Source organism: Puma concolor, chromosome B4, assembly GCF_028749965.1.
Source record: "Puma concolor isolate L17-30 chromosome B4, mPumCon1.1.hap2, whole genome shotgun sequence".
NCBI lineage: Eukaryota > Metazoa > Chordata > Mammalia > Carnivora > Felidae > Puma > Puma concolor.
The window spans coordinates 13,874,469-13,899,143 of record NC_141673.1 but is presented as its reverse complement, the minus strand read 5'-3'; the positions used below and the strand labels follow the sequence as shown (position 1 = coordinate 13,899,143).

Below are 24,675 nucleotides of genomic sequence, written 5' to 3'. Positions count from 1 at the left end.
TGTCGTTCCCTGTGCTGACAGCTCGGAGCCTGGAGCCTGCTTCAGATTCTGTGTCTCCCTCTCTCTCTGCCTCTCTCTCTCTCTCTCTCTCAAAAATAAAGAAACATTAAAAATAAATAAATTAATGGGGTGCCTCACTCAGTTAAGCATCCAACTCTTGATCTCAGTCATCATCTCACAGCTTGCGAGTTCGAGCCCCATGTTGGGCTCTGCACTGACAGTGCGGAGCCTGCTTGGGATTCTCTCTCCCTCTCTCTCAGCCCCTACCCTACTTGTGCTCTCTCTCTTTCTCTCAAAATAAATACATAAACTCAAAATAATTTAAAAAAAAATTTTTTTTCAACGTTTTTATTTTATTCTTGGGACAGAGAGAGACAGAGCATGAACGGGGGAGGGGCAGAGAGAGAGGGAGACACAGAATCGGAAACAGGCTCCAGGCTCTGAGCCATCAGCCCAGAGCCTGATGCGGGGCTCGAACTCACCGACCGCGAGATCGTGACCTGGCTGAAGTCGGACGCTTAACCGACTGTGCCACCCAGGCGCCCCCAAAATAATTTTTTAAATAATAAATTAACATTAAAAAAATCAAAGGTAGAGTAGAGCTATATATACTGATGTTGGGTATCAATTGCTTAATTAATATGGATATGGATTAATATGGATATTAATTAATATGGATATTAGTTACTCCAAGATATTTAAAAACAAACAAGAAGTAAAATTATTTTTTTGAAAAAGATGCGCATCATGGCACCTGGGTGGCTCAGCTGGTTAAGTGTCCGACTTCAGCTCAGGTCATCATCTCGCGGTCTGTGAGTTCAAGCCCCGCGTCAGGCCCTGTGCCGACAGCTCGGAGCCTGGAGCCTGCTTCCAATTTCGTGTCTCCCTCTCTCTCTGCCCCTTCCCTGCTCATGCTCTGTCTCTCTCTCTCCCTCTCTCTCTCTCTCTGTCAAAAATAAATAAACATCTTAAAATAAAAATAAAATTTAAAAAAAGTCTGACCTTCAAAGTTAGCCACATTTTCCTGAAGCTTTCTAGAAAAGCTCACCTGGGCTCTGGCCCTTAGCTGGTCAAAGAAAGCCTGTGGCAAGAAACACTCTGGCCAAAGAGAATACTACAAACTCATAATACATTGGAGCCAGAACCAAATTTGGCTACTGGAAGAAGGATCCTTACCCTGGCCGCCTTCTAACTCAAGGTTCTCATCAGGATTCCCTGGAAGACTTGTTAAAGACAGATGGCTGGGGGCGCCTGGGTGGCTCAGTCGGTTAAGCGTCTGACTTCGGCTCAGGTCATGATCTCACGGTTCGTGAGTTTGAGCCCCGCATTGGGCTCTGGTGCCGACAGCTCGGAGCCTGGAGCCACTTCGGATTCCGTGCCTCCCTCTCTCTCTGCCCCTCCCCTGCTCACACTCTCTCTCTCTCAAAAATAAGTAATAAAACATTAAAAGAAAAAAAGACAAGTACTGTCTGGCCCCATTTATATGAAGTATTTAAAGTAGACACATTTACAGGAAGCAGAATGGTGGTTGTCAGGGTCTGGAGGGAGGGGGAGGGAAAAATGGGAGAGTTGCTGTTTAACAGATATAGTTTATTGTACAAGATGAAAAAGTTCTAGAGATCTGTTGAACAACCGTGTGAATATACTTATCACTACTGAAACACACATCTCTTTTTTAAGAGAGTACATTTCATGTTAAGTGGCTTTGCTGTACCACAATTAAAAACAAAAAAGATTTATAATGTAGACCTGCACTTTTTAGCCATGTAGCCTCACCAAGCCCAAGCTTCCACAGCTATAAATTTAGGATGATTAAGAGTCCAGGAGCTCACACACATAGCAAACACTTGCTCACAAAGTGAAAGCAGACATGGTTAGCATCATTCTCACCAAAAGCCCTGCCCGCTTCTTTTCATGGTGTTCGTGCCCCGGTCAAGCTGGATGGCTTGCTGGGTTTCTTTGCTTCCGTAATGTGCCCTCGATTTAATGTGCCCTAGTCCTTCACCTCACTTAACAAACTCCTCCCCATCTTTCAAGATACACTAGCACCTAATGGAACCTCAGTTTCTCCATCTATAAAGAAGGGGTAAAAATTTCTCAACTCACAGAAATCTGGACAGATTAACTGAGATGATTCATCATCTTACAGGAGCCTGGCATCCTGTAAGTAGGAGAGATGTATCAGAAATCAGTAGTGTTACTATTAATGTAAGAGTTTATAGTATGCTGAAGGGTCCACCACCTTCACGGTATTGAGCCTTAAATATTCTTGAAGGTCAGACATCAGTTTCTTTCCTTCTGCCCTTATCACCAACTCTCCTTCAAGTAAGGATTGGGATAGTCTTTCCCCCACTATTGAAAAGACAAAGGGTTTCAGAGCTGCCCAATTCCCTCTGCTATGTCAAATGTTGGTGCTTCCTTCACCTTCCTCCCATACAAGAGGGCAGAAGACACAGGAACATGGAAATGAACCACTGGAATCATTCGTTATTTCGGCCTTGGTGGCAACTGTGTAAAATTAGGACAGATCCTTTATTTTGCTCAACTTCAGCTTCATCATCTTTAACACGAGAGGGTTTTACCTTTACTTGTTGTTCTTAATGGTACATTTTAGAAATAAAATATAGTAATAGAGTACAATATAGAAAAGAGATCAAGGCAGGACTGCTCCAGGGTAAGCACAGACAAGAGATTGCAGGAGACAGGGCCCCTTGCCATTGTCACAGTGAGGTGGCCACCTCCAAGACTGCCTCCAAAGATCCCTGCCAGCTTGTGTAACCCTTGAATAATCTCTCCTATGCTGTATCAGGGTCGGTCTGTATGACCAATAGCACTGGGCAGAAGTAACAGTATATGATATCCAATGCTAGATCATAAAAAAAAAGACTGTGGTTTCTGCCTTGTTCTGCACTTATTCGGGGGGGAAGCCAGCTGCTACAATGTGAAAACGCTCAAGCAACCCTAAGGGACTGAGGTCCCAGCCATGCCTCTGTGCCATCTCTGAAGCAGGTCCCCATCAAGCTGACAGATGGTCACAGCCCCCACAGACATCTTAACTGCAACCCCACGAGAAAACTACAGACACAATGTCCGACTAAGCTGCCCCCAGATTCCTGACTTTCATAAACTGTACGACAAATAGATGCTTGTTACTTGAAGCCATTGGGTTTGGGGGATAAGTTGGTGTGAAACAGTAATTACCAGATTCGGGGACAGGAGGGAACCTAAGTTACCATTGTAGGAGCTAGGGTTCCCTGAAAATCAACACGTAAGAAAATCCTACTAAGTTTCTTCCAGTTGTACCCATTCCCTAATTCCAAGGCCTGACATTTAGGGAAGATATTTTAGCAGATTTACATCCTTGAAGGAGCCCCAAAGACCGCCTATGAAGCTAACGAAATCTGAATCCAAATGTTGCAACAGCATCTTCCAAGAGCAACATGCATATGGGAGGATGGCAGGCAAGCCCTCCACTGCTGAGTTATTCCATAAAATCCTCAAAGTAAAAACAATAGATCGAAATACCGTACAGTTAGTTAGGGGCCCAGAAAATGAAGCTGCAAGATGTCAAGTTTTATAAACATAATGCCTAACGTAAAACAGTACACCTCTACTAAGTTAACAAATGCAGTCACAATCTGGAAGGCAATTTAAAACAGAACTTCTTTTATAAGAACAGACATACCCTTGCCTCAACCTACTGAGAAATGAGTATCCCTCACAGGGCTACCGTAGCCCCCAAGGGAAAGATGACCTCCATCATGCCTGGTCACCCTGAAGCCTTCAAGGTGGGGCACCTGCCAGACTGGGGCTGTAAGTGTGGGTCCCGGGCGCTCTAATTCACAGAGCGGGAGTGCAATGGTTCCAAGCACAGGTTCTAGAAGCAAACTGCTTAGGTTTAAATTTGACCTCTGCCACTTCCAGGCAGTATGACTTTGAAGTAATTATTGAACCTTTCTTAGCAGCCTTCTAATGGGTAAAACAAAGTATGCTGCTGTGTGGACCGAATGAGATATTTTATGTAAATTTTAGCATAGTGTCTGATCTACTTTAAAGGCTGAGTAAATGTTAACTTTTATTACTATTATATTAACACTAAGAGATGAAGCTCAAAGCACAGTGCAGAAGGAGAGACATACTTCCCTAACGGTGGTCTCACATCAGAGAGTACGATTCACTTGATCTCCCATAATAACAATATTAATTGTTGCCATATTACAGTATATCCACAAATGCTTGACATTCCTCCCACTGAGAGATGAGAAATGTGTATCCTTTTACCCACGAAACTGGGTGAACTGTTTCAACTAACAGATTACACTATCAGCAGAAGTGATACTGTGTGACTTCTGAGGCCAAGTCATAAAAAGTGCTTCTGTTGTATCTTGGTCACTGGAGTACTTGTACTTAGTCTTCAGCTGCTACGGAGGCAGCCGACTGCCCTGGGGCCGCCATGTTGTAAGGAAGCCCAAACCAGCCATAGGGGCAGACACAGAGAGGCCTTGAGTCTACAACAGGAAAGAAGGATGCTGGGTCAGAGCCCACTGCTCCAGCCCTCGCTGCTCAGCTCCAGCCACGAACTAATGGCAACTACATGAGGGACCCCCAAACCAGAACTGTTCACCCAAGCCCTTTCCAAATCCTTGACCCCAAAAAACCAGAGAGCTAATAAAATGATCACTATTGTTTTAAGCCATTACATTTTAGGTGTGTGTTGGGCAGCATTAGGAAAGTGGACCACCCAGAGTAAGTATAAGTGACACTCTTGCAGAATTAGTTTCCCAGCCGCTATCTCGTTTCGGCCTTACAACTGCACTGGGAAGAACATATTATAACTCTCATTTTGTAATGATGAAATAGACTACAAGAGGGTAACTGAATCACCCAAGCTCACATGACTAGTGACTGACAAAGCAAAGATTCCTGGTCAGGAATTTGGATTCTGAGGTCGGTGACTTCTCAGCTGCAGCAGAGCGGACTCTCAGAATTCACCAGAACCAGAAATGCAAGAAAAATACACAGAGCCATACGCACGCTGGCCCGAGTGGAAATCAAAGAGGATTATTCTGCTCCAAGTTCCATGGCACACAGAAACCAGTGCCTTGCTGAAACAGCATTGCCCTGACAACAGAGAAAGGCAAGAATAAAATGGACAGCTATTTGAAGGCCACATAATTAGGAACGATAAGAAGGCACAGGGCCTGGCGAAGGCCCATTGTTTCCATCACCAGATATCTCGGCTGACAGCCTGGCATCATTACAGAAGACTTTCCAGAAATACTTGTCATACCTCAGAGAAGTTTCAGTGCAACAAGAGAGGATGACAACATCCTCGGTTATGAGGCGCTGTGCTCTGACAGGGTGTCAGGACCAGCTTTGGCGCTTGTAATCGCAAAGCGTCGTGACGAAGGGAGACTTCTACTTTGACGCCACTCGCCACTAACTGACATTTCTTGTTTGCTTCTATGGCTTCTTCACTGATATCTTTAAAGACACCGAGTGATGGAGACAGAGAAAGCGTTTATACTGTAATGGGTATGAAGTCAGCATCTCATGGTAAATGTGGACCCAGGAGACCACGCTGAGACAAGATGCCAGCAAGATGAAGACTTCCAAATTCATCTACGGAAACTCTGAACAGGACCAGGGTTTCATCACAGATAATTCTACCAAAACCAATCTTAAGCACCTAAGAAGTAACATTATCAAGACACACAGGGAAAGCAAAGAAAAATGAAGAAATCTTAATTCCCAGGTGCAAGTCAAAAGACTTTTAAAAGAGAAGTTATGATAAGAATCAACAATCCCAAAATCTTAATTCCTATGGTGCTACTTTATCTTTCAAAGAGCAAAGGGATATAGAGAACCCCATTGTTTATGTTGTGCCTTCAAGCAGTGGCTTCCAAACATGCCCCACTATCTCGAATCACCTGCACAGATTTCTTTAATGCCCATGTTCTTGCAGCCTACACTCAGAGATCCTCAAGTAATAGGCTGAGGGTGGGTCCCAAGAAGATGCATTTTGGGTACCCAATTCTAGTCACAACTGAGTCTGGGCACAACCCATGTGATAGGGAATGTTCACTGTAACCCTAACATCTGTTCTCTCGAGTGGCAGAGCTCCAAAATGTTAGCAGAGAACATGGTTTCCTTGGATAAAAACCCAACTTTTCCAGGCTCCCTTGCAGCTAGATGGCAGCTGCCAACAGCCCTGCAGTAATGTTTTTCCACAACGTGCTCCAAGGGGAACAGATGGTGAAATGTCTAACACGTGTTATTAAAGGAAGGTGACACGCCCTGCCTTATCGCTGCTTCCTTCCTGCCTGCTGGATGGCACGCACAGATATGACCAGTGCTGGGACAGTCATTATGGACAATGAGACCCCCTTGGGAATGCCAGTCAAGCAAGCTGAGCGAAACATAAAGGAAGCCTGTATCCCTAAAACAGACATCCCCACTCAAAAGGTCTCCAGCCTTCTTCAGCTTCAAGAGAAGACTCAAAGCCATGGTTAGCTGGGATGTTTTGACACTTAAAAGTGAAATCTAATGCCAATAACAACATTTTAGAACTTGCCTCTAGTTCTAATATATATCGTCACCCCTGACATAGTACGAGGCAGGAGCTTGATTTTTATCTTTTTACCGGTAATTTACAAACGAGGAAACTGAGACACAGAAAATGATACAACCTGCTTGTTGCCACATGGCTATGAAGCTGCGATGGGGTCAGGATGTAGGTCAATGTACCACCGGCCTCAGTAGCTGTTTTGCCTACACGATTTTGCAAGGCACTCCAGGCAGAGCCCTCGTTAGAAATAGGAGGTGTATCTCTGAAAACTGAACGGGGGGAAGGGAGCTGCTGGCCAGACAGACCGTGGTAGGAAGAGAAAGCCCCCCATTTTCTCCCTCTGCTCTACATGTGTCCTCCTTTTTTCTTTTCCTTTCCCCTCTCCACTTTTGACCTCCTTGATGCTCGGCAGCTGAGTGGGTCTCAGTCATAACAGCATAAATACACTTCCTCCCTCTGGGCCCTCCTACCTGGGCCATAACCTGAGAGCAGACAACATGCAAGAGAGCAAGCAAGCCTTCTCCCAGGCAAGAATACAAGTTCTCAAAACTACAGCCCTCCCAGACCAGCCTAAAGTGGGGGAAGTTGATAACACTGCCGAGTCCCATTTTTGAAGATGTAAAAGAGAGATACTCAGTACCACGGGCCACTGGCGATGGCAGTGGAAGGTTACGTGGATGGGACCAGGCATGCAGGCAGGACTGAATAAACACACAGCATTTAACAAGTCCTGATGTTCCCAACTCGCTGTTTCTTGAACATTTCTTCCTCCACGCCCCACCTCAACATGAGACAAGAGGAGTTTGGTTCATTGCTATTTCCCAGCACCGGGAACAGCATGGGATACATAACGGAGGCTCAGTGACTACTGGACGAAAGAATGGAAGAATGAATGAAAATACAGTTCGATCATGTCCTGGCCCAGGCTGTCTGTGCTTCCTGACCAGCCCCCCATGTCCTGCATTCTTTCTCACCTTGCTTCCTATTCTTCATACTCTCATGTACATTTCTCACTGGACAGCCTCCATCTACCTGCGTCCACCTCTCCACCCCTCATCCAGGCTGGAGAGACCATGACAAATCCTCCCAGCCCAAGGGCTCTCCTCCTTCACCACTGACCTTCCCCAGACCTGAGTCTATGTTGCTCAGCAAGCCCTACATTCCCTGACTGCAGTATGAGCAACAGAACCAAGGACTCCCCTCACATGAACAACATGTTGCTGTTTGCCAAGTGTTTTCAGGGGGGTTGAAGTCTAGTATTCTGAGAATGTGGCCAGGAAATGGAATAAAGCAACAGCAGGTAATATATCTAATCAAAATTAACAAAAGTTAACCACAATTGAACACATATTACGAACCAGGTTCCGTCTGTGGCTTTATATGGCCCATCCCTTTTACTTCTCATAAATCCCCCATGAAGCAGGAATTATTTTCTCAAATTTATTGGTGAGGCATCTGAAGTTCAGAGAGGTCAGGTAACTTGCTCCGGCACCTACGGCAGAAACCATCAGAGCTGGGATTTGAATTCGGGCGTGTCTGGGTCACAAAAGGCCTTGCTCTTAACAGGGGTGCTCTAATTCCTGTCCTTGGGAACCGGGAGAAGCAGGAAATGAACGTGCATGCCATTGCGTTCAGTGCACACAGAAGCACAAACAAGAGGGGTGAGGGCGGTAGGGAGAAGGGGCGGGTAAGTTCTCCAAATGCCCAAAGAGTTACTAACACAGAAAGCGTACTCTAAAAGTGGGGGGCAGGATATTCAGTTGTAAAAGTTCAAGACACTGCCTTAGAGAAGCAACAGGTCTCTGGTTCTCCAGAAACTGATCGTTAAGTGAGGAAGGAGGTGGCCAAGGGAACTGTTGCCCAGCAAGGCCACAACTCCAGGTCCACCACTCACACCGTAGTCTAAATTAACAGGTGTCCCCAGGAAGACAACTAGGCGTACAGACCCTGAGTGGGTCAAAAGGAACCGCAAAGAAGGAAGCGGTGGTTTCCTTCCCTTTGCTCCTCCTAAGCTCTCTGTGCTGGAGGCCTTCTCGTACCCACTTTTCAGATGGCAAGGCTGAGGCTCAGAGAGGCTAATCGACTGGCCAGGCCACACGGCAACGGTAGCGGCCGTGCAAGGTTCCCACGTAGGCCCGAGTCAAAAATGCCAGCCCTTCGCGGGCACCTGGCGGTGCTTCCCGGTGGCGTCTGCGAGGGGTGAGGGCCGCTGGCCTCTGGACCACCGCCCCCGGGGTGCTCTTTACCTCACACTTCTCCACGACCGGCTGCTGCCCGCACTCCGAGCTGTTGCCCGCCACGATGCCCGCGCGGAGGTTCTCGCTGTCCCCGGTCCCCTCCTCCATGGAGTAGGTCTTGTTGTGGTGGCCGCGGCGGTGGGCTGGGGCGCGGCCCTGCGCCAGGCTGAGCTGCCGGCGCAGCGCGCGGTTCTCCTCCTCCACCTCGCGCACGCGCACCTCCAGGCTCTCGCGCTCCCGCTGGCCGGCGGCCGCGTACCGGGGGCTGTGCGGCTGCGACTCCAGCGGAGACAGGGACACCGGCTTCCCATCTGGGGAGGCGGAAAGACCGGGGGACGGTTAACCGCGACGAAGCACACCGCGAGCCCCGACCCGCACCCCACGCATCTGTTCCGCTCACGAGGGAAGGTGGATCCAAAGTGAGTGACCAAGAGATGCGACCAGACTGACCTGGGGACAGAGTTGAGAACAGAATGACTTAGGAGGTGATAAAAAGTAACATGCTATTTAGAGAAGACAATCATAATTTTTCCTAACTAAATACCCTGTCGTCTTTTCCCACCTTGGCACATTTCCTGGTAGGCGTTTTTCTTCTGGATAAAACACACATGAATATGAAGAAATAGCAGGAGGAAGGGAAAGAGGAAAAGGAGAAAGTGGAAGAGAGCAAAAAGAACAAATATTAATAACGACAGAAGTTTATTTTGGTCTTCCTATGTGAACTCCTATTCATCCTTCAAAACCCTGTTTCTGGGGCGCCTGGGTGGCGCAGTCGGTTAAGCGTCCGACTTCAGCCAGGTCACGATCTCGCGGTCTGTGAGTTCGAGCCCCGCGTCAGGCTCTGGGCTGATGGCTCGGAGCCTGGAGCCTGCTTCCGATTCTGTGTCTCCCTCTCTCTGCCCCTCCCCCGTTCATGCTCTGTCTCTCTCTGTCCCAAAAATAAATTAAAAAACGTTGAAAAAAAATTAAAAAAAAAAAACAAAAACCCTGTTTCTGAAGTATCACCTCCCAGGAGTGTCAGAATTCGTCCCCAGGTCTCTCTTATGTCTCATCCTATACACTCTCCACTTAAATACAGTTTCATAAGAGGCCCTATGGAGAGCTATGGATTTTTAAAACATTTTATTAATGCAACATCCCCATCTCCCAAAGGTACTTAGCATACCACATCTTGTACACAGGTGCCCCAGGAACACGACACACTCAAAGCTGTCTGTCCTCCCTGTTCCTATGCTGCAGACATCCCAGTATCCAGCTACAACACGGCTGCCTTAGGGACTACTAAGCAAAAATAACATCTCTAGAAAATTACCCTCTCTTAGCCACCCGCCAAAAAAGAAGCTTCTCATTTTCCATACTTCAAGTTTTTCTTCTTCCTGCTCAGACCCCACTGAGCTTCCAAACCATCCCAGAGAGTCTCTGCGACCCACAAAACTTGAGGATCAAAGAACGCAATGAATTACACCCTGCGGGGTTCACCTGTGCTGCTGAACTGAGTCGGCCTCTGCCCAGGGCTTTTTGATGTGTCTCTGGGCCTTCACAAACATGACTCATTTCTCTCCCTCTTAATCACCTCGGGGTTAAACACCTGAGCTCCTGGCCCCCTCCTATCAATGTGGCATATAGGACTCGCTGCATCCCACTGCCCAGGACCACAGATCAAGGGCCGAGGCTGAATGTGTGGGTACACAGAATCACAGGTGGCTTAGGGTTGTATTGTCCCCAAGCTGGCCAATTACAAGCTCTAACCCAGGCTTTTGAAACCTGTTTCCCTGTTTGGTAAAACCAAATTAGTTCCACTGAGAATAAAAACGAATAGGCCACTGACGGCAATTGTGTTTGCTCAACTGGCATCGACCCTTCGAGCAGGGGTGGGGAGAGATGAGCATCAGGGCCCTGCTATGCATCCGTGCAGTGCTGGGTAGTTCCGTGCTGATAATGTCTTAGGTTATTCCGACAAAAACAGGTGTCAGACTCCAAACACTTAAGCCTTCCTGTTGGGGTGGAGCCTGAGCAGAAATAAAGTTTCCATGACTGTATGGGGCCACGCCCCTGCTTTCATGCTGGGAGTTAAGAGTTCTGGTGCTTGAGCGGTCTTCTTTCTTATGGAAACAAAACAAAACACCGGAACATTTAGGAAGGCACCCAGAAGCTCCGGAAAATTCACAACAAAAGAAAATGAGAAATTTGTTCTTTGGAGGGATTACTTAAATGCTCTGAGCTTCAGTTTTCCAGTCTCTGAAATGGGAACAGAAACGCTAACCTCACAGGCGCAATGGGAGGCTTAAGTAAGGTATGGAAATAGAAAGCTCTGGGCGCTTTGTTTCTCATTGGGCAAACAGTTCCAGTAGTTTCCAATGAGAGTGAGTGGTATTATAAGTAAGCTGAGTTGATGACATAAATTAGCGTGTTAAAGGCTGTACATTTTCTGAACTCGGGGCTGTTCTCTGAGTAGTGTATGGGAGGAGAGGGCCAACAAACCTTGGCTTATTCTGATCTGTGGCATCTCTGAACCTTCTTCCCTTCAGCCTCAGTGAGGTCCAAGTTCATCCAGAAGCAAAGTGGAGGAGTGGGTAGGCTCCCAGGGGGACCTCATCACTTCCTCTGGCTCCCCTCCCAAAAGCCCCACATTTTGCATGCCTATAATTCTTTGATTATGTGCTTATAAATAAAGTCATAATTATGTAATCCCCAAGCAATTACAATTCCAAGGGTAGCAAGGGGGAAATGCTATCAATATTCTTTAGACCCCAAATGGTGTGGTTTTGTTTTTTTTTATGTTTATTTTTGAGAGAGAGAGAGCAAGAATAGGGGAGGGGCAGACAGAGAGGAAGACACAGAATCTTAAACAGGCTCCAGACTCTGAGCTCTCAGCACAGATCCCAACATGGGGCTCGGACTCATGAACTGGGAGATCATGACCTAAGCCGCAGTCAGATGCTTAAGTGACTGAGCCACCCAGGCGCCCCTGGACCCCAAATGGTTTTAACCAAACTTAGCTCTCCAAGGCCTGCAGGTGTTTTCTTCACTCTATAGATTTCTCAGGGAGCCTGAGTGGCTCAGTAGGTTAAGTGTCTGACTCTTTGTTTTGGCTCAGGTCATGGTATCACAGGTCATGAGTTCAAGCCCCATATAGGGCTCTGCACTGACAGTGTGGAGCCTGCTTGGGATTCTCTCTTTCTCTCTCTCTCTCTCTGGCCCTCCCCTGCTTGCACTCTAACTACATAAACTTGAAAAATAAAATAAAAAGTAAAGCTCTATGGATTTCTCAACCATGAAGACACACGAAATGATAAATGCCAGGCCTTAAACAGGGGAACCAATGTTGGGAAAGGCAACATGTATGCTGTGCCCTACACCTGGCATACAGGAAGTGCTCAATCAAGAGCAGAATTCTGGTTTGTTCTAAAGGTAGGCTGTCCTGAGCTGCCCTTCCTCTTCCTTGGCCAGGTTCAGCTTCTGGAAGGGAGCATCCTGGAGATGTGCCTCAGGCCCTTCTCAGCTGACTTTCCCTGCCTCGTGTGCACAGGGACCCTGTGTCTCTTCCCTGGCGGATGGATCCCAATGCCGCTTGATACCAAAGGGACCTGTTGCTCTGCCAAGTTCACGGCTCATTCTAATTTCATTCATCCTGATTCCTGCTTTTGTTCCTGGGCTACTCCTCTCTCTGGTTCCTGACCTCTTTGTTTTGGCTTGTCCTAGCCCTCTGGGTGGGGAGGGGGAAGGGTTAGGACAGCGAAAGTTCACCTTTTCAGAGGTGCTTTGCAAACACCAGTGATGGGGACATCTTATGGGTTCTGGTCTCTCCCGGGAGTGCTCCCCTAGCTCTGGGTACAGCTTGTCACTGCAAGGCCCGTCACGTGGGATTTTATGGCCTATGTCGACAGCTGTGCCCACACCAGTACTTCTCAGACCATCAGTGGAAAAGAATCAATTTTCCTCCCAACCAATCCTGGATAAAAATCTGGCCCTAACACATGTACCCAGTACACAGCTTGACCCACATGCAATACAGCACATGAATTTGACAAAGTGGCCTATACCCTCTTCATCAAGTCTACTGATCACATGCTTGGGCTGCCACAAAGTCCAATTTCTCTAGAAGTTTCTTATATAATTTTCATACTTCCTTGTTGTAGAACACTTTGGGCACTGTGATGTTTCATTTTGTGTGTCACTTGACTGGGCCACAGGGTGCCCAGATATTTGGTCAAACATTATTCTGCGTGTTTCTGGAGGAGCTTAACCCTTTGAATCAGCACACTGAGTAAAGCAGGTTGCTCTCCCTAATGTGGGTGGGCCTCGTCCAATCAGTTGAAGGCCTCAAAAGAACAAAAGGGCTCACCCTCTCCTCTGTAAGAAACTTCCTCCTACTTGACAGCCTTCAGACTGGGAAAATTGTGGGGTTTTTTGTTTGTTTTGTTTTTTCCCTCCCGCCTTTGGTTATGAACGGAAACACTGGTTCTTCCTAGGTCTGAAGGCTACTAGCGTTTTGAATGGTATTACATCGTCAGTTTTCCTGGGTCTCTAGCTTGCCAATCACCCTGCAGATCCTGGGACTTGACCAAATCCATAACCGCAAAAGGCAATTATAATAAATCTCTTTACACACACAAATGCATGCAAACCCTAGTAATCTATTTCTCTGGAGAACCCTAATGCAGGGACCAAGAACAGGGACCAAGAACAGAACTGGCAAGAACAGTCTGCCACACTGAGTGGCACGGCCCAAAACCTGGTCTCTCTATCCTCAGGGCCTGGCACACTGCCTGTACTTGACAAACATTTGAGGAAGGGATAGAGGGAAGGAATGGCATCTAGAAAAAAAGGCATAAAAAATTGATCTAGCAAATCTTAAACTACCAATTACTTAAAAAGTGGCCTCATCATATACAAAAAAGAAAAATGTGGCCTCATGATAATATTAAGTGCTTAAGGAGAGGGAGAAATAGCCAAGAAAAGGAAATCAGGTAGAGTTATTCTGAATCCCAGACGCTTATAAGAAAGAACTGAATTTGAGTTACAGTTCCACTTACTAATAAATAACAGCCTTAGGCGAAGGACTTAACTTCTCTGTGACTCAGTGTCCCCATCTATAAAATGGGGGGGGCCGGCGTATGTGTGTATGTATATTACTTAGCATCAGGCCTAATCAGAGGAGACACACGAATTTCCTCTTTCCTCCTACCCTACCGCACAAAACCTGGAAACAAGAGAAGATCCCTCATTCTGAGTTCCTTTACTTTTGCTTCTCTATTACCTTCCCTTCCAGGTCCTATTATTCAGATACACACAGTCTATTTGTACACATGGTACATCTCTGTCACATAATGCCTATATGTGTTGATCCGCGGTTCAGCCCACTTGAGAGTTTAAAATGTCAGAACAGACATTATTCAAAGGCTTAGTTGACAACATCTTCCTCCTCCCTCCCAAATTCTCAACAAACGTGAATTTATCATCAGATCTGAATTTCTGAATCCACTTGAGATGAATGCTCTGAATTAAGAAGCAAAACATCTAAGATTGAGAACAAAAAAGGTAAATTGAAAATCAACCTCTGTGCAGTGTGGTGACAGAGATTAGGGACTTGCCATCCAAAATGTTCTAAGTGACGACCTGAATCAATTTGTGTGCACTGAGTCGCTCTGGATCTCTCCAGAGTGCTAGTGTTTAGCATTGTGTGTGATATCCACCACCAGAACTGCGGGTGGGGAGGGGATCTTAACAGAGGCAGGGTCAGGACCTGGGTGGCCTCCCAGCCCTTAGGCCACCCATGTAGGGGACTCCACCAGCCCCTTCCAGTGGGGACAGACCTAGATCTCTCTAGTCAAGGACACCAAAATTCTACACTCATGCCCAGATTTCAGGAAGCCTGTCATTCTGTATCATTCTACCCACGACAAAGACACTGCATCCTTAACCCTTATGCAGCAAAATCCCCCTACGTACAATCTGTCACCAGGGCCTGAAGATTCTTCCTTCCCCGTGTTTAAAGTACTTGCTTCTATCACTATATTTCAAGCATTCCATCCCAAACCAATTCTTTTAATCTTATTCTAAACCAGGGGTCAAACTTTTTCTGTAAATATCCAGAAAATAAATACATTTTACACTGCAGGCAATACAGCCTCTGATGCAAGTACTCAGCTCTGCCAGTTCAGCACAAAAGCAGCCACAGAAATGTGTAATACATGGGCATGGCTGTGTACCAATAAAACTTTATTTACAAAAACAAGTAGTGGGCCAGATTTGGCCCATGGGCCATAGTTTGTGAGCCCCTGTCCTAAGACATTGGCCTCCAATCTCTCCCTATTTCTGCCAGCTTCACTCACAGATGCCAGGGATAACGTTCTTCAACCCTACTGGTACCGCATCCTGCATTGTGACAGTGCACAGAAGCAATTCCATCTACTTTAAGGTCCTCTATCGTTTTCAACAAACACTTGGTCACCATTCCTAGTGAGCACAAGCCCGTGCGTGGAAGCCGTGTGCGCCGTCTCATTTGATTTAGCAACACTAATGAAGCAGGCATTCTCACTTTCCCAGCTTGACTATGAAAGGGGGGCAGGAGGGAAACAAGAAATAAGACACACGAGTTAACTTGTTCAAGGTCATCCCAGCAGCAAATGGCAGAGGGAGAGTCTTGAACCCAGATTCACTGGCTCCAGATCAATGGCCCTTTTATGTTCTAAACCAGAATGTCTCCTGCTCGTCCTCTCTCCAGACAAGTCCAGTCTAACTTTTGTGTTGCCTCTGCTTCATTTCCTGGTCCCTTTGCCCAGTGGTTCTCAATCCTGGCTGCCGTTACAATCCCCTGGGTAACTTCTACGGAATCCCAACGTCCTTACGCCCCCTCTCCAATGAATTAGCTCAGAGGTGGGAATCCAGTTAGCATTTTTAGAAGCAGCCACTCTCATGGGGTCCTCCTGTACAGTCAAGGTTGAGAAACCCTGATTTAGGCATTTCCCCCCAATCTTCTAAGGCACCATAACCCCCCACTTGCAAGTGTGCCTGTTGGCTCCTGAAGGCAAATTTCAGAAATGGCTCAGGTGCAAAGGAGGTCTTAGCATTGCCACACTCAATTCCATTACTGCTCTGACACTGGGCCCCCGTTTCCCGGCCCGAGTCTCAACTGTATTCTTAGGACAGCTCCTATTGTATAACACAGGACCTTCCTGAATTCCTAGAAGCTAGGTTGCCCGGTGTTCTAGTTCATTCAAGCTTGGGGCTGTTTTGATCCTGTCAATGCCTCCCTTTCCAAAGCAGCTACCCACCACCACCCCCCACCTGCTCCCAGACCTTCCAGCTTCCCTGGTTCTAGGCTCCCTTCTCTTGACCCACAGGTCACTTCATGCCGAACGAATTCTCCAATTTCTCACCTTCCACATAAAGCTGTGTTCATTAAGTAAGCATTTTGTAATTTTTTTAAACACAATGTCCTCCTCTTTAATTAACATAAAAATTTCACACCTCAATACATTCTGAAATTGCAAAATAAATATTGCAGCCAGAGTCACTTCAGAAAAATTTAGAGAACTCAATTTCATCTTTAAAGTCTCACATTTAAAAAATTTTGGGGGGCGCCCGGGTGGCTCAGTCAGTGAAGCATCCAAATTCGGCTCAGGTCATGATCTCATGGTTTGTGGGTTCAAGCCCCACGTCGGGCTCTGTGCTGACAGCTTGGATCCTGGAGCCTGCTTCAGATTCTGTGTGTGTGTGTGTGTGTGTCTCTCTCTCTCTGTCCCTCCCCTGCTCACACTCTGTCTCTCTCAAAAATAAAGAAAATGTAAAAAATAATAATAATTTAAAAAAACATTTTTTTTAACATTTTGATCTATGGATGTCCATATGACAGCTGAATTGGATGTGGCACTAATTCTGGGCTGAGTAAGACACAGGGCTCAGCCTGGACACTTTCCTAATTCCAGAATTGTGGAACTAGACTTGTTGCAGGAAGGAACATGGCAGTGGTGATGAGCAAAGGCTGCTTACTTGTGTTGGGGTAAACAGGGAACATTTTACCCAAAAACTCCCCAAAGTGATTTTCTGGAAGTTGTCTTGGCAACCAAAGTAAACTTGAGTTCCAGCAAAGACCTTGGAGATCCTCTGGCAAAGACTAAACAACAGTTAAGAAAACAGTTCCCCACAAGCTTCTAAAAAGCCAGGGAAAGAAGCCTGGTTCTGTTTCGTCATAATAGGCTAAATGCAATTTGACTTTTCTCCTCCAAGAAAGTATTTTCCAGAACCTTGCCTTAAAGAGCTTCATTAAGTCAAGAAAATGAAGACATTTTTAGCACCAATTTGCTATAATCCATAGCTGGGTTTTTGCTACAAGTGCTTGAAGTATATCTTAATGAGCAATGATGTCAATGTTTTGCCCCTTGAAACTTCAGGTTCAAGGACTTCAAAGCTCCAAATGTTTTCTGCCGAATATCCTAAGTTCTGGAAGTTTGAGACAGTTGGTCTCTGAATTACTATTCTCACAGCAGAGTAACGGAGTCTTTCCAGTTTTAGATCTGGCCAATTCTATTTCTCTTTGATTCCCAAGGAGTCTAAGTACAGACAGAAGGACCTTGTTGATAGCATTCAAACCATCACCAAACAAGGCAAAGGATAATGTGAGCAGTGCTCTATTTTTTATATGTTTGAACAATTTGACAGTGGGGTCCAGTTCTTCTCTTAGATCCCCGGAAATAACTACTGGGCATGGTGTGTCCCAGAAAATGTGAGGAGATAGTCACTCCAAATCTGGAAAAACAACCAGTGGGTAATAATAAATTCACATTCCAAGTAATCTTTGATTACCCTCTGTCCCCACTTAACTCATTAACTTCAATCACTTTTAGCATGGCCTCCAAGTCACCCAGTTTTCATAGTGGCCTCCAGTGGTTGAGTTTGGAAGGTGGTGTTTCCCCTTCCTTTGGTATCCTGAGCCACATTTCCTAGGTGTGCAACAGTTGAACACCATTCCCCTTCAGGGACAGTCCTCAACACTCCAAGGAAAACAGGCATGATGATTTTATCCTTAGCAAAACATCAACTAGCCATCCTCACCGGAGTCATCAGTATGGTGATCGACTACAGAATCAGACCCAGAAATATTCTAAAATTTCTTCTTTTATTTTCTCTTTGGCAGTATTCAAGATGAAAGATTTCCTAAGTTATTTTTCCACTGATCTAAATTTTTTAAAAAATCCCAGCAATAAATGTGTTATTTTATATGAAATATTCATAGCCCTTATAAAATCCTACTAATAGGTTCCAAGAGTGGCAAATCATATGTGCTGGGGAGAGTCATATTTTACAGTAAAAATTTTGAACAAGGATTTGTGTGTGTGTGTGTGTGTGTGTGTGTTTTAACAAAATCTTGTTCAAATCAAGAGAACCACATGGGAGGACACTGTAGCAAAGTTTAAAATTTTTTACGCTGGTCACACTAAGGATGTTCAAAGCCATCCTTTTCTAATTATGTGAATCCACACTTGCCATAAAACTCAAACCGTCATTCTTGGTAGCCATATTAAGTATTTACCAAAAAGGAATTCTGTGATTTTTTTTTTTTTTTTTTTTTTTTTTTTTAAATGGGGAATGCTGACAATATCTGGTTTGGATGGCAAAGGGATAAAGATTTCACTGGCGGGTAGCCGGTGTTACAGGTCTCCAGACAAATCAGCAAAACTCTGGCCCCATCCCATTCTTGCTCCTTACCCTCCCCCGGGCGTTTAAGTCATCTTCTTTCAGGGGTGGAGTGTCACAGTGAAATTCACATCTACGGGAAAGAATTAGGGTCTCTTATTCTTTTTCAACGTTTATTTATTTTTGGGACAGAGAGAGACAGAGCATGAACGGGGGAGGGGCAGAGAGAGAGGGAGACACAGAATCGGAAACAGGCTCCAGGCTCTGAGCCATCAGCCCAGAGCCTGACGCGGGGCTCGAACTCACGGACCGCGAGATCGTGACCTGGCTGAAGTCGGACGCTTAACCGACTGCGCCACCCAGGCGCCCCGAGGGTCTCTTATTCTTTAAGAGAGTGTGTCTTTAAAGATTTTTTTCATTTTATTTATTTTATAGAGAGAGAGTGGGCAAGGGCAGGGGGTGGGGGGAGAAAGAATCTTAAGCAGGTTCCTTGCTCAGCACAGAGATCCTGATGTGGGACTCGACCCCACGACCCTGGGATCATGACATGAGCTGAAATCAAGAGTCAGACACTCAGCTGACTAAGCCATCCAGGCGCCCCGCGTGTGACTGTAATTAGACTGCCTCAGACTCGAACAACAGTGCTCTGCTCTCCTAGGGAGGGACAGGGACTACCAGACAGCACTCTCAGACATCACTACTCTCCCCTGTGTTTGGAAGACAGTAGTCTCACAAATGCCCTAGGTAAGAGGAAAACTAACTGCAAAACAGGACTCAAAGTCTAGCGTGTTCTTCACGCCCTATGTCAGTGACAGCACTCAGTTTGCCCACCTCCAATCAGGCACACGCCAAGTCTGAGCAGAAGTTCTCTTCCTCTGCATTGGGTGGAAGTGAGGATTAACATAGGAGAAAACTCCTTGCTGGGACTTCTGGTGTTTCAGGTGGTCTAGCGTCAGTGAGGAGTGGCTGGGTCTGCATCACGTTCTCTGGGCCCTCTGACGTTCCCCCTCTCCTCCGCAGTGAACTGGTTTTGAGAGACAAAGCCACTGCCCTTCACACAACACTTACCCCACCGCCTGTGGCTATCATGCTGGTGCAGGGCACACAGCCCCAGGGGAACCCAACTCTGGCATGTGGTGCTCATGATACAGTTACACCTGATGACATACTGAAAGGAAGAGGTTAGAAGGCAGGTCAGTAGGAGAAGTTAGTTAGTAGGGCTCTTCATGTGCACAGGGTTAAGTGGGTAATGGCCATGGAACCCACAACAGCATGAGTGGCTGCCGCGAAGAACAATCTAACACGTTTCAACAAGAAGAGGAAGCAAATGTTTCTGTGAAGGTGGTTGATTCCTTCGCTAGCGCCCCTTTCCTGCAAACTGCCACGTCACCTAAATCAATGCCATCGTCTTCAGCTCAATTGTAAATTAAAAACAAGAGAAAACAAGCAACAGCCTGCCTGAACATCCCCTCGCCTATAAATGTCTGCCCTCCTTTATGCCGTCTTCTTCCCCCTTCTAAAGAGTCTCCGAACCTCCTTTATCAGTTCGACTTACTTAAAGTTATATTCCAATTTTCGTGACTATCTATATTGAAACAACGGGGAAAAAAAGAGGGAAAACCCTTATCATCCCTTTTTTCACCCATTCCTGACAAATCCAAACCATCCCTCGGGAGGAAATCAGAAATGAAGTATGAGGTTTTATCAGGATAGATGGGGTGGGGTTGGGGAGAGGGGAAAATAGAAGATTTTATCAGAAGCTCAGCTTGACAGAAATAACACTTTATCAGGATGGGCACTTGGCAAAGATAAGACATTACCAAGAGCAAGATAGATGTTTGGGTAAAATATTGCGCTAATACCTATTAAGCAAAACCTGCCATCTCTACTTCTGATGGATTGTTATTTATTTGCAAGTCCTACTCCCGGGATGACGGTGATTTTTTATAAGGCGCTTCCACCAGTAGCAAACGAGCAACAATAATAAAACCAAGGACCCTCAACTCAACTGGGCTGTGAAGCAGAGGGAGGCTATGCCTCAGCAAGTTGAGAGGAAGCTGGGCTTGGGTGTGGGGAGTGCTAACAAACACAGAGGCCCCAAGAGATGCCCTGATGGTGGAGCCTCCAGGACAAGACCCCAATTTCCTTGCCCCAAAGAAATGAGACCCTTGCAGGACCCAGACGAGGCTTTACTAATGGGACTGACCTCAGAGGCTAGGTTGGGACAGAAACCCTGGTGTTGCTGTTGAAACGCCCTGCACTTTATGATTCCACCTTCTGGCCCTGAAGGGTACCTCAGACAACCCGTGACCTTCTCCAGTGAGTAGTTCCAAAGCCCCGACAGGTGCAAGCCCTATGCTAAGTTCCTGGGTACCATGACTGGCAACTGGAAGGAGCCTTAAGGATCTGTGCGATTTCCCCTGCAGGCCTTGTCACCTGGCGAGTTACCATGGACTCTCCCCTACCTGAGAGATCATTCCTAGGAACCCTTCTCCCATCCGTCCAGGGTGAGTCAGCCACTCCTCCGTTCTGTCACTGGATTTCCTGCAACCTGCTACAATACAGACCTCAGGCAACAGCTCTTATTACATTTGTGACAACTGTTGATGTAGCCTGCTTCGCACCGTGACTATCCATTCCCTCAACACCTGTTTGGGGCAGACACTGTGTGGGTGAAGGCAGACGCCACGCTGAGTCCCTTTGTTCCCGAGTACCACAGAGACGGACTCAGGAGCCCCTCGTGTCTCCATATCCAAATGAGAGCCCCTGGTTCCCACCTCAAAACCCCCTGCTCTCTCAGCACATAGCATCACTGTTGTTACCAGCGCACAGACCACAAACACAGAGCTCAGTCTTGAACTTGAACTTCTTCCCTCCTGTTCCATAGACCTCTTTAACGATATATTTTAATGTGTGTTTTACCTTTCAATACACCCCAGATACAAACTCTTAGGCCACCATCCAAGTCCCAGGCCCCACCTTTTTTCACCTGGACTCACACAACAGCCACCTAACCGGCCTCCCTACTTCTGACGGTTTACTTACCACTCAGCACCTAGACAACATGTGAAGATGGTTCTCGGATCCCACTACTATCCTGCTCAAACTGCCCCTCTTATGGCTTCCCAGCAAACTTAAAACCCAAATACCCTACAGTGGATTACAAAACTTTTATCAGAATTATCTTTCCGACCTTAACGCACTCCTCCACACTGGTCTTTTATTTATTTTTTGTTTGTTTATTTTTGAGAGAGACAGAGCGCAAGCAGGGGTGGGGCAGAGAGAGAGGGAGACATAGAATCTGAAGCAGGCTCCAGGCTCTGAGCTGTCAGCACAGAGCCTGATGAGGGGCTTGAACCTACGAACCGCAAGATCATGACCTGAGCTGAAGTCAGACGCTTAACCGACTGAGCCACCCAGTTGCCCCCACCATCTTTTAGATGCTTCTTGAATGTACCAAGCATTCTCCCACATTGGGGCCTCTGCACCTGCTGTCAGAGATACCACTCTGCAGAGAAAACTCTGGCCACCCTTCAGCCAGAATCTGTCTCTCACTCCTTCCCTGGTGATTCTTCCCCTTTGCACACATCCTAGAACTCCCCTAAGTATAAACGTCTTTGTTTTCTTTCTTGTGTGCCTGTCTCCACACTTAGAATACAAGTTCAGTGTTGGAAAGGTCTTTTGTAGATCAGTCTTATCCACCATTATGTGCCCAGGGCTCAGAATGGAGAGCACACAGTAGGCACTCAATAAATATCACTTAAATGATGAAAATTAATGGGGGTAGGCAAGGACTAGAAAGTTCAGTGGTGGGAACTGATTTTCAAAAGAGAATGATTATAACTCCCTTACTGACCACCCACTTTGGTTGAGTGGGTCACACGTATCACCTTATTGTACGAGGTAGGTTTGATTGTCCCCATGTTAAGGTGGAGGCGATAGGTTCGTTGAGCTTAAGCAACTTGCCAAGGCTTAGTGCAAAAGTAAAAACGCCCAGGATGAAAAAGAATCTGACACCCACCTCCAAAGAAAAAGTCTGTTTTCATTCCATCTTCTACCTCTAAACAGCTCTCTTTCCAGAAAACAAAGGTTGCCTTTTGATGTGACAAGGAGAAGACACACAAGAGAGATGAGGGCAAGACGGTTGCGACAAGCATCGAGAAAGTTAAGAGTGTCCTGTGGCAAGAATGCTCCGAGAATCCAAGTAAAACCATCTGTGCCAGCCTGCAGAACAGAACTCTGCCGAGGCACAGCCGGAACAAGGGAGTCTGACGAAGCAGCCCAGGTGTTACTTCTACACACCCCAGAGGCAAGTGCACACACAGAAGAACAGGAGAAGCAGAGGAAAGTTTTGGATATCGTGAGCTAGAGATCCTGGGCACCGTGCCTCTGGGTCACCCTACGTCCTTCGGAAAGGATGCTGTTGGTTGGTTCTGGACAGGAGAGCTACTGCAGGGAGGCCAGTATTTCTAGGGCTGGAAGCAATCCTGCCATGGCCAATAGAGATGGGTCTATTCCGCCTTCTGTAGCCTGTAAAACAGAAAGGAGGTGGGGGCACAGGAAAGATGAACACATGCTAATACGAGGGGTCAGGAAGACTCAGCTGCCAGGCTCCAGTCAGACAGGAGGGGGGACAAAAGGGGGAAATCAGAACCTTTGTCTCCAATCACCGGAGTATTCAGAGGCTAGGGGAGGCGGCATATCCGGATGGACTAGAAATGGTTAACTCACAGTTTCTCTCCTGAGGAGCAGCTTCAGCTGCTCATCAATAGAATCTCCAGCTGATAATTATTAAGTGAAACTTGGGGCTTGCATTTGCATATGTAAAGCACACTTCCCTCGGAAGCCACAATGGGAGGAGAATGCACTTCCTGATTGTGCAGCCCTGGGAGGTTTGGGTGGGGTGGGGCTCCAGCCTGCTTTGCATGTGCTTCTCCACGCTAATCAAGCCAGATATTCAGCAGAAATAAACCCCACATCCCAAAATACACCATTTGTCAAAATCCAGAGCTCAAATAAGAGACCTCTTTTCTCCAGATCTGAGGATGCATCCTACCACAAAACAGGTCTGTAAGGAATGTGATTACCCAGCCAGGTGCACATGAGCTTGTACACACACACCTGGGTTGTTTTGCCGGACAGAATGGTTATTAGTTTCTCCCAAAGCAAGGCTTCTATCTTCCTCGGGTTTCCTGGCATTTCTCAATCTTTGCACCTGTCGATTAAGAAGCTTCTGCCCCGAAGAAGAAAGAAGGAAATGCAAAGAGCATCAAATTCCAAGTATCTGATAGCTTATCTCTGTTATGACCTTTGTCTTGGCTTTCGAGGAGGAAAGAAGTTACTGAACTTGTCTCTCCTCCCATAGGAAAGGATGCCATATGGGGAAGAGCCATCAATCCCAGGAGTATAGCGAGGACACTGCCCTTAGCATGGCTTCAAAAATCAAGGACTTCAAATACCAATGCCATTTCTAGGCGCTACGACTTGATTGTGATAAGGATGCTGCTGGGGCTGTCTAAATTTACAGGGTGTCTAAAATTACACCCATGACATTCTGAAGACAGAAACAGACAACAGGATTAAAAACAACAACAGCAACAACAACAAATTGTCAACTCTGGATCTCTTCATCCTTGGTCAAGCCCATGATCCTTTCGGCACCTCAGTGCCCTCATCTGCAAAATGGGAGTAAAGATTCTGCAGGAACCCTCTTACCCAGCATCATTGGGGTATGTATCTACTATGAACTTTTTAACTGATAACCTATAAACACGCATTCATTTGACAATCTTTTGATATGGGGCCAAGGCCTTTACTGTAAAAACAGGCCCACTGTGTGAAAAGGCACAATACCTCTGTTGCTTAAACCAGAAAGAAACTGTCAAACACTTCTGGCTAGAGTTTTTTTTTTTTTTTTTTTTTTTTAATGCTTATTTTTGAGAGAGAGACACAGAGCATGAGGAGGGAGGGGCAGAGAGAAAGAGACACAGAATCTGAAACAGGCTCCAGGCTCTGAGCTGTCAGCACAGCTGACGATGTGGGGCTCGAACCCACGAACCACGAGATCATGACCTGAGCCAAAGTCAGATGCTTAACTGGCTGAGCCACCCAGGCGTCCCTGGCTTGGGTATCTTTAAAATACAGGGGAGGGGCGCCTGGGTGGCACAGTCGGTTAAGCGTCCGACTTCAGCCAGGTCGCGATCTCGCGGTCCGTGAGTTCGAACCCCGCGT

The 24,675-nt window shown here is 46.5% G+C and overlaps 1 protein-coding gene across 1 annotated transcript in view; it reads right to left on the bottom strand.

Moving 5' to 3' along the window:
- The window catches only part of LARGE1 (LARGE xylosyl- and glucuronyltransferase 1), a 548,933-nt gene that overhangs the window by 290,427 nt on the left and 233,831 nt on the right, over window positions 1–24,675 (bottom strand). The window contains exon 3 of the mRNA XM_086712419.1: window positions 8,815–9,116. Coding sequence (XP_086568545.1) covers window positions 8,815–9,116 — 302 coding nt within the window. The remainder of the gene's footprint in view (window positions 1–8,814; window positions 9,117–24,675) is intronic.